The following is a 15,969-nucleotide window of genomic DNA, read 5'->3' as shown; positions in this document are numbered from 1 at the left end:
GAGCCACTGTACGGTGTAATTTTGTCCCGAGAATAGCCCTTGTGACAAAAGAAATCGTCGTTCGGTCGATCCGCGCTGGAATATTCAAATACCGTTATCTAAGGCCCGCTGTTGCGTGCCGACCAACGAGAGCTGTGCAGCTCCAAAAGCTTCTGCAGCGAACCGTGGGAGGCGCTGTCGTCGAGTAGTTCTGCTGTTGGCCACTGGAGAGCGCTGGGGTATCTTTTATACATCGCAAGCGTTCAGTCAGAAAGTGTGATCGTCATCAGCATGATCTGCATTTTTTTAATAGTAGCTTCCTACACTGTTAAAGAGTATGAAAGACCTCTGCCTCAGATCATCCGTGTAACGGAGTTGTTTGCTGCATAACAAGTACAAGTTTTAGCTTTTTTAAATTGTAGTGGTGCACTCATTACAGATTCATTCCAGCACTTAATTCATGTGAATGTTTACAACGCGTCTGTTGCGTGTACCTGATGATATTTTCGCTATCCTCATTATTTTTTTCCATCTCCGTTAGTGTTTACAGAATATTTGCACTGCTACAGATATTAAGAACTTCATTTCGCTTATCCGGCAGAATTTGTAAATAAGCGAAACAGATTATATGAATCTGTGTTGCTGGTTTTGGACGTAGTGTTGTCGGTGACTAACGTGTATTTTTCTGACAGCACTGAGCAGAGATAATTATCATCAAATATATTATTCTTAACGGATGTTTTTTCGGTGACCACATCTTCCTTATTGCTTAATCAGAACTAATGGTTGAGACATATTTTAAAGATCTCCTTCACTACTAACGGCGAAAACTGCACAAACAGTTTAAAGTTATTATTTCGTTAAAAAGCTTTGTTTTCAAAACATCTTTTATATAAACTGTGTAAAGGTTGCCATCTATTGACAAGCTGTCTAATATGAACGACTGGCATTGAGAGTTTAAATTAGATTCTTTACGCAAACGCAGTCTATCACGCGATTACGGTCATAAGATCCATGTAAGAATTTAGAAGGCGCCGTCTACTGACAACATAATTTTTACCATTATGTACATCAGCGGATTGAGATTACTTTCTTTAAGGAAGCGTTGTATACTGCAGGAATAAACTGAATTACATCAGTGTTCAGCATCACGATCCTACGGGACACAGCATGCAGACCGAGAGGGATATCCCCAACTAGAGGGTTGTCCATACGACTACAACGTTTCCCAGACCCCAGAAGAATGAATTCCACACAAAATGATGAAGAAAGACAACTTCGACCTCAGCAAGACTGAGAAGCTCAGACAATCGCGAACAAGATCGATTCAATGCTTTTAAAGAAAAATGCTTTTATCATTTTAATTGGAAATGTTAATGCCAATTAGGGATTAATTAATGGTGCAAGATTAGTGGTGATTCACTTAGGAGAGTACGAAATCACTGCTAAATTAATTGACTCCGATAAAATTGAGCACATTTGCGCATGAACTTCACACCTTCCGACTAATAAGAAAACACTTTCCAATAAAAGCAACCATCGCTATGTGCATTAATAAAGCACAGCGTCAGACGCTACAAGGGCATGACTGTATTTACCAGAACCTGTTTTTCCACCTGGACAATTACAAGGGGCTTTTTCACGAGTCCGCAAATTCAGTGGTATTTTTGTTTGTGCTAAAGACACGTGTGGCCAAAAGGTAAACAATGAGCACGTTATAACTGCTAAAAAACTTTGTAAAACACATAAGTTTCGCCGGCCGAGTTGGCTGAGCGGTTCTAGGCGCTATAGTCTGGAACCGCGCGACCGCTGCGGTCGCAGGTTCGAATCCTGCCTCGGGCATGAATGTGTGTGATGTCCTTAGGTTAGTTAGGTTTAAGTAGTTCTAAGTTCTAGGGGACTAATGACCTTACAAGTTAAGTCCCATAGTGCTCAGAGCCAACTATAAGTTTCAAAAATAAAATTAATTTGACGAAGACAAATTATGGTTTTTATTTTTCTTTACAATTAACCATATTATATACAATTAAATCGATTTCTTAGAGTGGAACTCATATTTGCTAGTTCTGTTCAAACTGTAACGCTTTTTATTAATATACATGCCTTTACTTATTTCTCCATTACTATACTTTGTATCAGTGACTGATCAGGGTTGTGTGAGAATCAATGGTTTAACTAGTTTATGCTATGAAACGGATACAAAATAAACTCTGTACATCGACGGAATGATCACGTGTATAAGATTCTTCAGATCTGTGTAGCACTGCCGTAACAAACAGATGGCACTTAAGAAAGTAAGTAAAATAACTTCATTATTTCCGTTACGAGAGTAACTGGGGTCGCAGTTTGTAACGTGATCCATACATCAACAAGTTCCTTTCGGAAAGAATTTATTTGTATACGCAAAGATACTATGTCTAATACAGTTTAAAATGTTGCAACTGCGACTAGAAGTAATGTAAGCAGAACTGAAATCAGGGCCTCTATAGCTATTCATAATATGACAGGAAACTGACAAATTAAAATAAATATCATAAACATAACTACGTACATCAAGGTAAAGCAGACATTTATGGTTTTAATGGAGCGATGAAACTTTATACGGCCGGCCGGAGTGGCCAAGCGGTTCTAGGCGCTACAGTCTGGAGCCGAGCGACCGCTACGGTCGCAGGTTCGAATCCTGCCTCGGGCATGGATGTGTGTGATGTTCTTAGGTTAGTTAGGTTTAATTAGTTCTAAGTTCTAGGCGACTGATGACCTCAGAAGTTAAGTCGCATAGTGCTCAGAGCCATTTGAACCAAACTTTATACAAGTTAATCAGAATTGCAGACACACACACACACTCACTCACTCACTCACAAAGCCAACAATGAGGTGATCAAAGTCACTGAATACTAATATCGTGTCAGGCCTCCTTTTGTTTTGCCCGGCGTAGTGCAGCAACTCGACTTGGCAAGGACTCAACAAGTCGTTGGAAGTCCCCTGCAGAAATATTGAGCTATGCTGCCATTGTCGCCGTGCATAACTGCGAAAGTGTTGCCGGTGCAGGATGTTGTGCACGATCTCAGCTCTCAATTGTGTCCCATAAATGTTCGATGGGATTCATGTCGGGCGATCTGGGTGGCCAAATGAATCGCTCGAATTGTCCATAATGTCAGTCAAACCAGTCGCGAACAGTTGTGGCCATGTGACATGAATGGCTGCAAATGGTCTCCAATTATCCAGACATAACCATTTCCAGTCAGTGATCGGTTCAGTTGAACCGGAGGACACAGGACCCAGTACATTTCATATAAAAACAGCCACACCGTTTTGGGGTCACAACCAGCTTGCACAGTGCTTTGTTAACAACATGGGTCCATGACTTCATGAGGTCTGCGCCGCACTCAAAGCCGTCTTTTTTTTCCCCCTGAGGCCCGCCACAAATTCCTCTCTTGTGCTAACCTCTTCATCTCAGAGTAGCACTTGCAACTTACGTCCTCAATTATTTGCTGGATGTATTCCAATCTCTGTCTTCCTCTACAGTTTTTGCCCTCTACAGCTCCCTCTAGTACCATGGAAGCCATTCCCTCATGTCTTAACAGATGCCCTATCACCCTGTCCCTTCTCTTTATCAGTGTTTTCCACATATTCCTTTCCTCTCCGATTCTGCGTAGAACCTCCTCATCCATTACCTTATCAGTCCACCTAATTTTCAACATTCGTCTATAGCACCACATCTCAAATGCTTCGATTCTCTTCCGGTTTTCCCACAGTCCATGTTTCACTACCATACAATGCTATACTCCAGACGTACATCCTCAAATTAAGGCCGGTATTTGATATTAGTAGACTTCTCTTGGCCAGAAATGCCTTTTTTGCCATACCTAATCTGCTTTTGATGGCCTCCTTGCTCCCTCCTTCATCGGTTATTTTACTGCCTAGGTAGCAGAAACCGTCAACTTCATCTACTTCGTGACCATCAATCCTGATGTTAAGTTTCTCGTTGTCCTCATTTCTGCTACTTCTCATTACCTTCGTCTTTCTTCGATTTACTCTCAATCCATACTGTGTACTCAATAGACTGTTCATTCCGTTCAGCAGATCATGTAATTCTTCTTCACTTTCACTCAGGATAGCAATGTCATCAGCGAATAGTATCATTTATATCTTTCACCTTGAATTTTAATTCCGCTCTTGAACCTTTCTTTTATTTCCATCATTGCTCCCTCGATGTACAGATTGAACAGTAGGGGCGAAAGGCTACATTCTTGTCTTACACCCTTTTTGATACTAACACTTCGTTATTGGTCGTCCAAATAACTGAAATCGGGACTCGTCTTACTAGGCCACGGTTTTACAGTCGCCTGCGGTGCAGCCGATACGGTCAAGAGCCTAGGGGAGGCGGCGACGTCGTGCTGTTAGAAAATGCAGTCGCTTAGGTCGTCTGCTGCCAATAGCCATTAACGCCAAATTTCGCCGCACTGTCCTAACGGATACGTTCGTCGTACATCTCACGTTGATTTCTGCAGTCCTTTCACGCAGTGTTACTTGTCTGTTAGCACTAAAAACTCTACGCAAACGCCGCTGCTCTCGGTCGTTAAGTGAGGACCGTCGGCCACAGTATTGTCCGCGTACCGAGAGGTAATGTCTGAAATTTGATATTCTCGGCACCCTTTTGAAACTGTGGATCTCGGAATACAGAATTCCCTAACGATTTCCAAAATGGAATGTCTCATATGTCTAGTTCCAACTAACATTTCGCGTTCAAAGCCTGTTAATACCCCGTCGTGCGGCCATAAACACGTCGGAAACCCTTTCAAATGAATCACCTGAGTACAAAAGGACAGAGCCAAAGCTCTGTCCTTTTATGCATTGTGCACTCTATTCTACCACCATCTACATATGTGCATATTGCTGTTCCATGAGTTCTGCCACCTCAGTGTATATCGACATGTCAACAATTTCCTAAGTTTCCGGGTTGTCGCTCTCGTGCTGCCACACGAACAATAAAGACAATTATCGTTGCAGAAAATTTTCAAAATGACCACCTTCGGTTTGAATGGAATATCTAGTCATTGTCTTGTAGATTCCCGCATTCGAAAACCCGCACATGTTCGTCAGGTTACTGAAATCTGTCTTGTATGTGCTCACGGTGTCTGTCAAATAAAAATCTAAGGGATTTAACTCTGGGAAACGCGTAGGCTTTTCGGATGGACCCGTGAGGTCTACTTATTACATATTTTAAATGGTTCAAATGGCTCTGAGCATTATGGGACTTAACATCTGAGGTCATCAGTTCCCTAGACTTAGAACTACGTAGACCCTACTAACCTAAGGACATCACACACATCCATGCCCGAGGCAGGATTCGAACCTGCGACCGCAGCACCAGCTTGACTCCGGACTGAAGCGCCTAGAACCGCTCGGCCACATCGGCCGGCTATTACTTATTAAAAATTACTCTCTCAAGACATACCTGACAACGTCTCTAAAATACGATTTCATGCATAAATGAAATTCTGTACCTCGTCTAACATATTCCAACACTTCATCAACTCGTTCTTAAGAAATCTGTGTAGGAGAGGAGTAATTATCCACCCACCAAGGAAAACAAGCACTATTAAACTGTCACCATTTGTTTCTGCCCACAGCGTTGACGACGATTAGGCACTGTCCTGACATATGGATAAGGTGAGACGTTTCTTCAGCCCTATGTCGATGTGTTATGCTCTGAGATATCCAGTATATGTATTTTCGATGAAGCAGCATTACGTACGAGTCTCTTCTTCCCAGTTTCTATGCTCAGGTGTTATCCTGAATCCTACCGCAGCATTTTGCGATTAGCAAATGGCTCGTTTCATTAAATTTCTGTGAAAGATGGGGTTTTACTACTTGGTTTCTCTTGTCTATATCCGCCAAGCTTTTGGTCAGTCCGAGGGTGCACTGAACTAGCTTTTCCCCTTTGTTAGAAAAATAGTTAATCGAGGAGGTGCAAAAGAATAACAAGATCCATCTAAGTGAAATCTAAAATTTCATGCATTGAGTTAGTACATAGGATCCCCACAACGTAAGATGCCGCAACTGCTTTTCCTAAGCGTCCATCTACGTAGACACAAATCAAGAATTACAAACACGTTTTCTGGTGTACTCTCTGCGGCGGATTAGATATGATAGCATTTTCTAATACAACGTAGCAGCCGCTTTCTAGAGGTTTCTGCAAGGAGGAAACGTGGAAGGGAGGGAAGAAGGAGAGAAGATTGCAGATTGAAATCACGTGAACTGTTAAGTCTGTAGAGACGCAAGGAATTGCATGAGAACGGAATACCTCACGATGATATCGTCGGTTAAAATTTTCTCGAATTCTTAATACGTCAGATTTTAATGAATATGAGAGATTTCGACTGTTTTCTCCGTCTCCATAACCTGGAGGAAGTCGTTTGAAGCTTGAATCCTTATTAGTATCTGATGCGGCAAGAAAACCGAGAATATGCCTATGTTTAATCCAAATAATTGCACGGAAATCATCTGACATTAGCTTAACCTACGACAGTCTCCTATAATGACAGTAGTTCAAGTGGAGAGACTGTTTACTTTCGCAGTCATATTAAGCTGACTGAAGCGTCTCTGCAGACAGTCATATTCTTAGACAGTGAGTCCTTGAGGGAGAACCACTCAGAAAGAAAACAAAAATTAAAATAAAACTATGGGGTCCTTGTGGAGGACCAAACGGTGCCTTGTGATCGATCAGTTCCTGACGATTTTCATGGAGGTTTTTAAGACAACGACACAAAGTGACACACATTAATATGAACATCCGTCCATCTGCTGGTGATACTGGAAAAAGGAAACAGAAATTGGAAAAAGGAAACTTTTGAAACACCCAATAAAAATAGAAAATCTCCAAAAAAAATTTATTTACAGCAATCGGACCACTCCAAAATGCCTTTTAAGAGACGATAATCCGAATTATCTACTTCCAGTAAATAGTGCCCTCCTAGACGTATGAATTTTTCCAATCTGCTCTTGAGTGGTGCAACACCTCAGGCAGGATACCACGAAATTCGTCTTCAGTTCCTTGTTTTAGTTTATCCAGTGACCTTCAACGGGTCGTGTAGACCCAACTTGCGGTGTACCCAAAAGAAAAAATCACAAAGGGACAAATCCGGTGATCTTGGGGGCCTGTAAATGCCACCTTATGTTGAGACGCCACAGTTACCGAACAGTTGTCGCACATCTGTCACTGACTGCCTTGCAGTTGTGCGATGTCAGACCGTCCTGTTGAAACCAGGTTTTGTGATGTTGTGGAATACTGATCAACGCAGCCGCAGCAAAAAAGTGTAACATCTCAACATACCGATCCAAAGTGAAAGTCACTGTGACCCGCTCTTCATTTTCGAAAAATTACGTCCGATGACCCCGTGTGACGAAACTGTACACCATACTGTGACGTTTCTGATGTGTAAACGACATTCATGCACTTCATTAGGGTTGCTGTCTGCCCAGTAATAGTATTTGCTGCTTATTCACGAAACATGTGGGATGAATATTGGTCTCACCTATTGGTTCAAATGGTTCTGAGCCCTATGGGACTTAACATCTCAGGTCATCAGTCCCCTAGAACTTAGAACTACTTAAACCTAACTAACTTAAGGACAAATGGTTCAAATGGCTCTGAGCACTATGCGACTTAACTTCTGAGGTCATCAGTCGCCTAGAACTTAGAACTAATTAAACCTAACTAACCTAAAGACTTCACACACATCCATGCCCGAGGCAGGATTCGAACCTGCGACCGTAGCGGTCGCTCGGCTCCAGACTGTAGCGCCTAGAACCGCACGGCCACTCCGGCCGGCTAACCTAAGGACATCACACACACCCATGCCCGAGGCAGGATTTGATCCTGCGACCGTAGTGGTCGCGCGGTTCCAGACTGAAGTGCCTAGAACCGCTCGGCCACACCGGCCGGCTGGTCTCATCTATCATCCACGTTTTAGCCGCTCTGTTTTGAGTGTTTCTCCAGGTAGTTGATAGTTGAAGGTTGGGGAGATAACATCGGTGTTGCAGGTGGTTATAGATGTTGGCCACTGATGGATCGTGTATACGGATGGTGCCCCCTCAGCGCCAGCTAAGGCCTGAAGATGGTGCACTGAAGCACCGAAACTGGTAGCCATGTAATAAATGACATCAGGTTCCATTTTATTACATATTGCAAAATGATTTAGATAAGATATCTGTTTGGTGCGAAAAGTGTCAATCGACTCTAAATAATGAAAAGTCTGAAGTCATCCACTTGAGTACTAAAAGAAATCAGCTAACCTTCTGCTGAACGATAAATCATACAAGTCCAAAGGCTGTAAATTGAAGTAAATAGTTAGCGATTGAAATAACGAATAACTTAAACTGGAACGACCACAACCGAGCGAGGTGGCGCAGTGGTTAGACACTGGACTCGCATTCGGGAGGACGACGGTTCAATCCCGCGTCCGGCCATCCTGATTTAGGTTTTCCGTGATTTCCCTAAATCACTCCAGGCCAATGCCGGGATGGTTCCTCTGAAAGGGCACGGCCGACTTCCTTCCCCATCCTTCCCTAATCCGATGAGACCGATGACCACGCTGTCTGGTCTCCTTCCCCTAACCAACCAACCAACCAACCACATAGATGATTTGTGGGGAAAGCAAACCAAATATTGCGATTTACTGGCAGAACACTTACAAAGTGCAACAGGTTCTACTAAAGAGACTGCTTACACCACGCTTGTCCGCCCTCTTCTGGAGTATTGCTCTGCACTGTGGAATCCCCCTCAGATGACACAGACGGAGGACATATAAAGTTTAAAGAAAGGCAGCATGTTTTGTACTATCGCGAAAAAGGGGATGGAGTGCCTCGGACATGATACATGAATTGGGCCGGTAATTAATAAAACAAAAGCGTTTTTTCTCGTGGCAGGATATTGTCTTGAAATTTCAATCACCAACTGTCTCCTCAGATTGCGAAAATATTTTTTTGGCGCCTACCTACGTAGGGAGAAATAATCATCGTAATAAGGTAAGAGAAACCAGAGGTCACACAGAAATATTTAAGTCCTCGTTTTTCTTGCGCGTCGTTCGAGAATGGAACAGTAGAGAAACAGCTTGAAGATGGTTCGATGAACTCTCTGTCGGGCACTTAATTGTGAACTGCAGAGTAGATATAGATGTAGATGTTGGGACACGCTTCCGGCAGCTGCTTGCTTACAAACTGAACGCCGTTGGCTCAGTAAGACTCAAACGTATGCACCTTCGGTTTTCTGTGGACTACGAGCACATCTAGGACGTAATGATGGTTTCTTTTTTAGATCAGATCCCATCTCTTCCGAATTTTTAATCCATGTTTTTATTGCTAGTTTCGAGGGAACCGGAGTGTGACACCCTAAGTCAAAAAAATAGTCGGCGCTCCCTCTGCACACTTTCATTGTTTTTGTAAATTTTATAGCAAAGAATGATGTTGACCGTTCTACTGATTCATGAATTTTACATGGTGTAACGATACTTTGATTTCTTTTCCTATGTACGTCAAATGATGCTTGAAGTTATATACATATATTGTATTATACATACTATTTGCCGGCCGCAGTGGCCGAGCGGTTCTAGGCGCTTCAGTCCGGAACCGCGCGACTGCTACGGTCGCAGGTTTGAATCCTGCCTCGGACGTGGATGTGTGTGATGTCCTTAGGTTAGTCAGGTTTAAGTAGTTCTAAGTTCTAGGGAACTGATGACCTCATATGTTAAGTCCCGTAGTGCTCAGAGCCATTTTTGAACATACTATTTATTATCTGTAATTGAATGATCCTTTATACACATGGCTAGAGAAGACAAACGTGATGTATGTCAGTAACTGCAGTAAAATTCAACAAAACGTTGTCTCTGAATTTGTGTATGTTGTTCATCACTTGTCTTTGATAAACTCTCTTTCTCTTGTCTTCTTCTTTAGCTAGCCTAGTCTCCTGTCCTGGCCATTGCTAGTGTAAGAATTTGTGGTTATTAGGTAATAATACTTGCATTAAGTGAAAATGGTATACGTGTATTTAACACTAATTACTATCATTTTCATAGCTGACAGACCAGATGTTAGTGTTTCTGTAAGCACCCGTAACGCTTCCCGGAGTAACGGGTTGCAGACAAACAACTAGAAGCCATTTTCTACATATCATGCAGATCGCTACTGTTTCAGAGCGTGCAGTTATTACTTCGTTACGAAGTATGACATTCAAGGGCGGGTAAAGTTGGCGCAACTGTATTCAGGCGGTCATGAATTAGAAATTGCGAGCCTCTTATTCTGGCAATGAAGTATTAGTCTAAATACTCTCATTCTCAAAATATAAATAATTTTCTTTACCAATGAAATCTTCGTCTCGGTTGGAGACGGGAAGGTGTCGTTGTTGAGTGACTGTAGGAAGATACAAGATGACTTGGACAGGATTTGTGATTGGTGTAAAGAATGGCAGCTAACTCTAAATATAGATAAATGTAAATTAATGCAGATGAATAGGAAAAAGAATCCCGTAATGTTTGAATACTCCATTAGTAGTGTAGTTCTGGACACAGTCACGTCGGTTAAATATTTGGGCTAAGATTGCAGAACGATATGAAGTGGGACAAGGACGTAATGGCAGTTGTGGGGAAGGCGGATAGTCGTCTTCGGTTCATTAGTAGACTTTTGGGAAGATGTGGTTCATCTGTAAAGGAGACCCCTTATAAAACACTAATACGACCTATTCTTGAGTACTGTTCGAGCGTTTGGGATCCCCATCAGTTCGGATTGAGTGAGGACATAGAAGCAATTCAGAGGCGGGCTGCTAGATTTGTTACTGGTAGGTCTGATCATCACGCGAGTGTTACGGAAATGCTTCAGGAACTCGGGTGGGAGTCTCTGGAGGAAAGGAGGCGTTCTTTTCGTGAATCGCTACTGAGGAAATTTAGAGAAGCAGCATTTGAGGCTGAATGCAGTACAGTTTTACTGCCGCCAACTTATGTTTTGCTGAAAGACCACAAAGATAAGAGAGATTAGGCGTCGTACAGAGGCAGATAGGCAGTCATTTTTCCCTCGTTCTGTTTGGGAGTGGAACAGGGAGAGAAGATGTTAGTTGTGGTATGAGGTACCCTCCGCCACGCACCGTATGGTGGATTGTGGAGTATGTATGTAGATGTAGATGTAGAGGGAAAGCTATAATGGAGAGATTGTTTACAGTTCAGAGGTCCCTGTTCCGCAGTGCTGCCAATTGTATATGGCTGCCACTACTTATTTCAAAAGTTGCATTTGCGAATAGGAATTGCTCGTATTTCGTAATTTCTGTGATTTAGTCGAATTAAAGTGGAATATTTGCGAAGAGCCACTTGCTCCATTGAGTTTTCGCGCGTACCCGGCCAGTGCCACATGTCTCCCGCTGACGAGCGGCGCCCTGCGCTGTTGCAGGTGACGAGGGCAGGATGGTGGAGCCGCCCAGCTTCCTGCTGACCAGCCACGACGACGCCCCGCCCCTCGCCGTCGCGACGCCGCCCGCCTCCACGGACGACGCCGACTCCGCCCTCGGAGGCAGCACCTCGCCGGAGCTCAACGGAAAGAGGTCAGCACGGCCAGCTTGCGTTCCTTCTGTAAGACGTCGTGGTCCCCTGACCTTCAGTGCTTACATATTCCACCCTCACAACCATATTCCGCACATCAAGACGCTTCATTCGAACCCAAACTCGATAAGATAAAGTCAATGTTGTATGAGTTCATGTAAACGATATGCAAACAACAAGTGCGCACTGCGGTTGAGATACTCGAGGCTGGCGTACACACACTCACATTCAAGACACGACGGCCACAAGAGCTTTTAGTTCGGGAGAGGCGGACCGCACGCCGAGAGGCCGGTCCCTCCAGAGGATGATTCAGCCTATCTACGTCGGACAGCGACTGCCCGTGGAGCGGACAGCGTTTGCCCGAGTGAAAGGGGAGAACGACCCCGTGTTCGGCTTAAAAGCAAATTCCGCTACGCTGTGTGGGAGCGCCCAGCCTACACATTCTTTACAAACATAGCACGCTGTTTCAGAAGTTTTCACAGGGAGATAGTAAACGCCAAACGCCGATGCTTCAGATTTCCGGATTGGTCGCCTTAAACGAAACGTCATTCTCCCGTTTTAGAAGAGCAATGCTGATTGGCAGACGATATTCCTGACACCTTGAGCTGAAGGAGTAATGGAAGAGACCGAAAGATATACCCCTTCACGTCTGGCGTGGAGAGGGGCCGTTCCGATGTCGCTCCTGGAGCGAGAACACGTAACGAGAGCGTGTGCGCTCTTATGTGTACTCAAAGAGCGAGGAACAAGTCTCTCCTCAGTACTCCACTGGGAGAGCATCTCTGTCGAGAGCGAATCGGAGTGCGACTCTATATTGAGTCCTTGCAATTCAGCGTTGTTCACTGTGTTGGCCACCACGCTTATTGTGCGGTGCGGACGGACAGAGTTATAGTTAAACACCTGTGAGCGAATTTTTGAGTGGCATCGCGATGGACTGGTTATCTGACTAGTGTACCACACCAATAGTTAGACTAGGGGAGAATAGGAGTCCTTGACTTCATCAAGGCGTAGGGAGAGTTTGATTGGCAAGGGTCAATCCAGATAGAACGAGAGTTATGTTATTTGTCAGCAGCGAGCGGCGCAGACAGCAGTCCTCGCAGCTTACGGTATTGTGCGCTACAGCTCTTGCGAGCCCCATATTTCCTCCACAACAGTACACTTCACTGCATTTCACACGCGACAGCCTCGACCGTACCTAGCAACGTTCTAACCGATAATCATTCAAGTTGAGTAGGCGCAGCTCTCAGCCATTCTGCCAAGTCAATAACAATCGTAAACTTTATATAGAAATTTCATTAGCGAATCCTATCCTTAAGAGGTAACTTCACATTCCGAAAAGAACCCGGAAATAACTTGTTCAGTTCATAACTAAAAGTGCCATTGTGATTTCTCAGAACTTTTTGCAAAATAAATAATAGTTTCATGTTTTTCTTACACTAACTAGCACTACTCCAGTACCCAAGTATCCCACTAGTTACATAAGAAATTTTGTGAATTTTTGTGTCATTTCCTTACAGCAGACGACTCCAGAAGATATTTAGTGCTGAAAGTTTTTCAGGTATTTCTCTTTAGAACGTTAGGAGCGTCTGTCTGACTTCTGTAGTGGTGTGGAGGTGGAAATTACATCTTGCAGGAGCCACAGGGTAAAGGGTACATCTCAGATTAATCCATTCTGCAGAATGACAGAATAGCACCCACACGCTCACACTTCTAGTCGCTGAGCGACCTCTACGATCGTAGATGGCTTACTAGCCACGTTGAAATAGTGTTCTCGGAGTCGACCAAAGGAAACATTATCGACGTGCTCTTTCTGGTGACCCTGTCCCTGTAGTACTTATGACGTAGCGATGTGCATTGACGATTAGTAAGCTGTAAACTTTTTCTGCCTGCTCTTACTGGCCCTTTGTCCTAAAGAAGGCGTTCCCATGCTGTCATCCCGTGATCCTCATACAGGCAACCTCCATTACGCGCATGTTCTTTTTGTAGGTCGTAAAAATCATCCACCAATCTGTGAATTGTTAAAGTCATTTCCCATACACTAGTCACAATGAAATTTTATATTATCTTTTAGAATAACAGTAGGTAACTGCTGTACGGCTTTCAGTCCTGTGTTGTTGTTTTCTTAAGTTCGAAGACTGGTTTGATGCAACTCACCACGCTAATCTGCAACTGTACCTAATGGGTACTACTAATGTAGTTACTCTCCTAAATAGCACCCCAAACCTGTGGCTACTCGCGCTTTAGGTACTTGGACGATTCATGAAAAGCTCGATGCCGTCATAGGGTCGAACTACACGCCTCTGCTCTCACGCCCCGCAGCTGATTCGCAGCTAGTAAAACCTATAACTGTGCATGGCTTGAACTGCGAGTTAATAAAATACACAGAAATACAAAATAAAATTAAATGAATAACTTAATGACAAGAGTTCTCTTCTAATGTCTGTAATTGATGTAGATTACAAAGAATTACGTTAAATTATGTTTATTCAGGAAAGAACATCTCAAATAGACGTCAAGTGGTCCTACAACATTCAGTTAAAATACAGACAGAAAATATGCTTATCAAATGCGGTAAAGTTACGTTGAGAGCATCACCAGAACAGTCATCAAAGATACGTGAAAACTAAGTCAATTTCGTAATTACAATACACAAAATATTCAGCAGCTTAAAACAGTTCGAAGTTCAATGTGATGACGAGTAGGAAACCATACTCTGTCTATCCTCGGTTCTGTAACACAAGCGGAAAAAGTTAGACTCCTACTCCGGCTGCACCTCCAGACCTCTCGAAATACACTACTGCCCATTAAAATTACTACACCAAAATGAATGCAGATGATAAACGGGTATTCATTGGACAAATATGTTATACTACAACTGACATGTGATTACATTTTCACGCAATTTGGGTGCATAGATCCTGAGAAATCAGTACCCACAACAACCACCTCTGGCCGTAATAACGGCCTTGATACGCCTGGGCATTGGCTCAAACAGAGCTTGCATGGAGTGTACAGGTACAGTTGCCCATGCAACTTCAACACGATACCAGAGTTCATCAAGAGTACTGACTGGCGTATTGTGACGAGCCAGTTGTTCGGCCACCATTGACCAGACGTTTTCAATTGGGGAGAGATCTGTAGAATGTGCTGGCCAGGACAGCAGTCGAACATTTTCTGTATCCAGAAAGGCCCGTACAGGACGTATAACATGCGGTCGTGCATTATCCTGCTGAAATGTAGGGTTTCGGAGGAATAGAATGAAGGTTAGAGCCACGGGTCGTAACACATCTGAAATGTAACGTCCACTGTTCAAAGTGCTGTCAGTGCGAACAAGAGGTGACCGAGACGTGTAACCAATGGCATCCCATACCATCACGCCTGGTGATACGCCAGTATGGCGATGACGAATACACGCTTCCAATGTGCGTTCACCGCGATGTCGCCAAACACAGTTGCGACCATCATGATGCTGTAAACAGAACCTCGATTCATCCGAAAAAATGACGTTTTGCCATTCGTGCACACAGGTTCGTCGTTGAGTACACCATCAGGCGCTCCTGTCTGTGATACAGCGTCAAGGGTAACCGCAGCCATGGTCTCCGAGCTGATAGTCCATGCTGCTGCAAACGTCATCGAACTGTTCGTGCAGATGGTTGTTGTCTTACAAACGTCCCCATCTGTTGACTCAGGGATCGAGACGTAGCTGCACGATCCGTTACAGCCATGCGGATAAGGTGCCTGTCATCTCGACTGCTAGTGATACGAGGCCGTTGGGATCCAGCACGGCTTTCCATATTACCCTCCTGAACCCGCCGATTCCATATTCGGCTAACATTCATTGGATCTCGACCAGCGCGAGCAGCAATGTCGCGATACGATAAACCGCAATCGCGATAGGCTACAATCCGACCTTTATCAAAGTCGGAAACGTGATGGTACGCATTTCTCCTCCTTACACGAGACATCACAACAACGTTTCACCAGGCGACGCGGGTCAACTGCTGTTTGTGTGTGAGAAATCGATTGGAAACTTTCCTCATGTCAGCACGTTGTAGGTGTCGCCACCGGCGCCAACCTTGTGTGAATGCTCTGAAAAGCTAATCATTTGCATATCACAGCATCTCCTTCCTGTCGGTTAAATTTCGCGTCTGTAGCACGTCATTTTCGTGGTGTAGCAATTTTAATGGCCAGTAGTGTATAAAGTCCTTTAAGTCGTTAAAGTGTGGTAGCTGTATAACTGAATCACATACGTTACTATGTTTATATGAACTTTTTTGTTTAGTTTTACTCGTAGAATAACATATTAAAATATTTGCATATCTTCGTGAATCACTCTGTATAAAGGTGGAACAGGGGGCCGTGTCGACGTACTGGAGTTGTTCTTTTGTGGGGTTGTTTTCGTCAGCAG

General features: G+C 43.8%; 1 protein-coding gene across 5 annotated transcripts in view; it reads left to right on the top strand.

The window, feature by feature from the left end:
- LOC124790108 (rab11 family-interacting protein 4) overlaps positions 1–15,969 on the top strand; it is a 965,431-nt gene that overhangs the window by 685,094 nt on the left and 264,368 nt on the right. For all 5 annotated transcript variants that reach the window (XM_047257679.1, XM_047257680.1, XM_047257677.1 and 2 more), the window contains one exon: positions 11,416–11,566. In XM_047257679.1, coding sequence (XP_047113635.1) covers positions 11,416–11,566 — 151 coding nt within the window. The remainder of the gene's footprint in view (positions 1–11,415; positions 11,567–15,969) is intronic.

The sequence above is a fragment of the Schistocerca piceifrons genome, chromosome 3 (genome assembly GCF_021461385.2).
Source record: "Schistocerca piceifrons isolate TAMUIC-IGC-003096 chromosome 3, iqSchPice1.1, whole genome shotgun sequence".
Classification (NCBI taxonomy): Eukaryota; Metazoa; Arthropoda; class Insecta; order Orthoptera; family Acrididae; genus Schistocerca; species Schistocerca piceifrons.
Note: the sequence above shows the minus strand (reverse complement) of the source record. Positions and strands in the feature narration are given on the sequence as shown.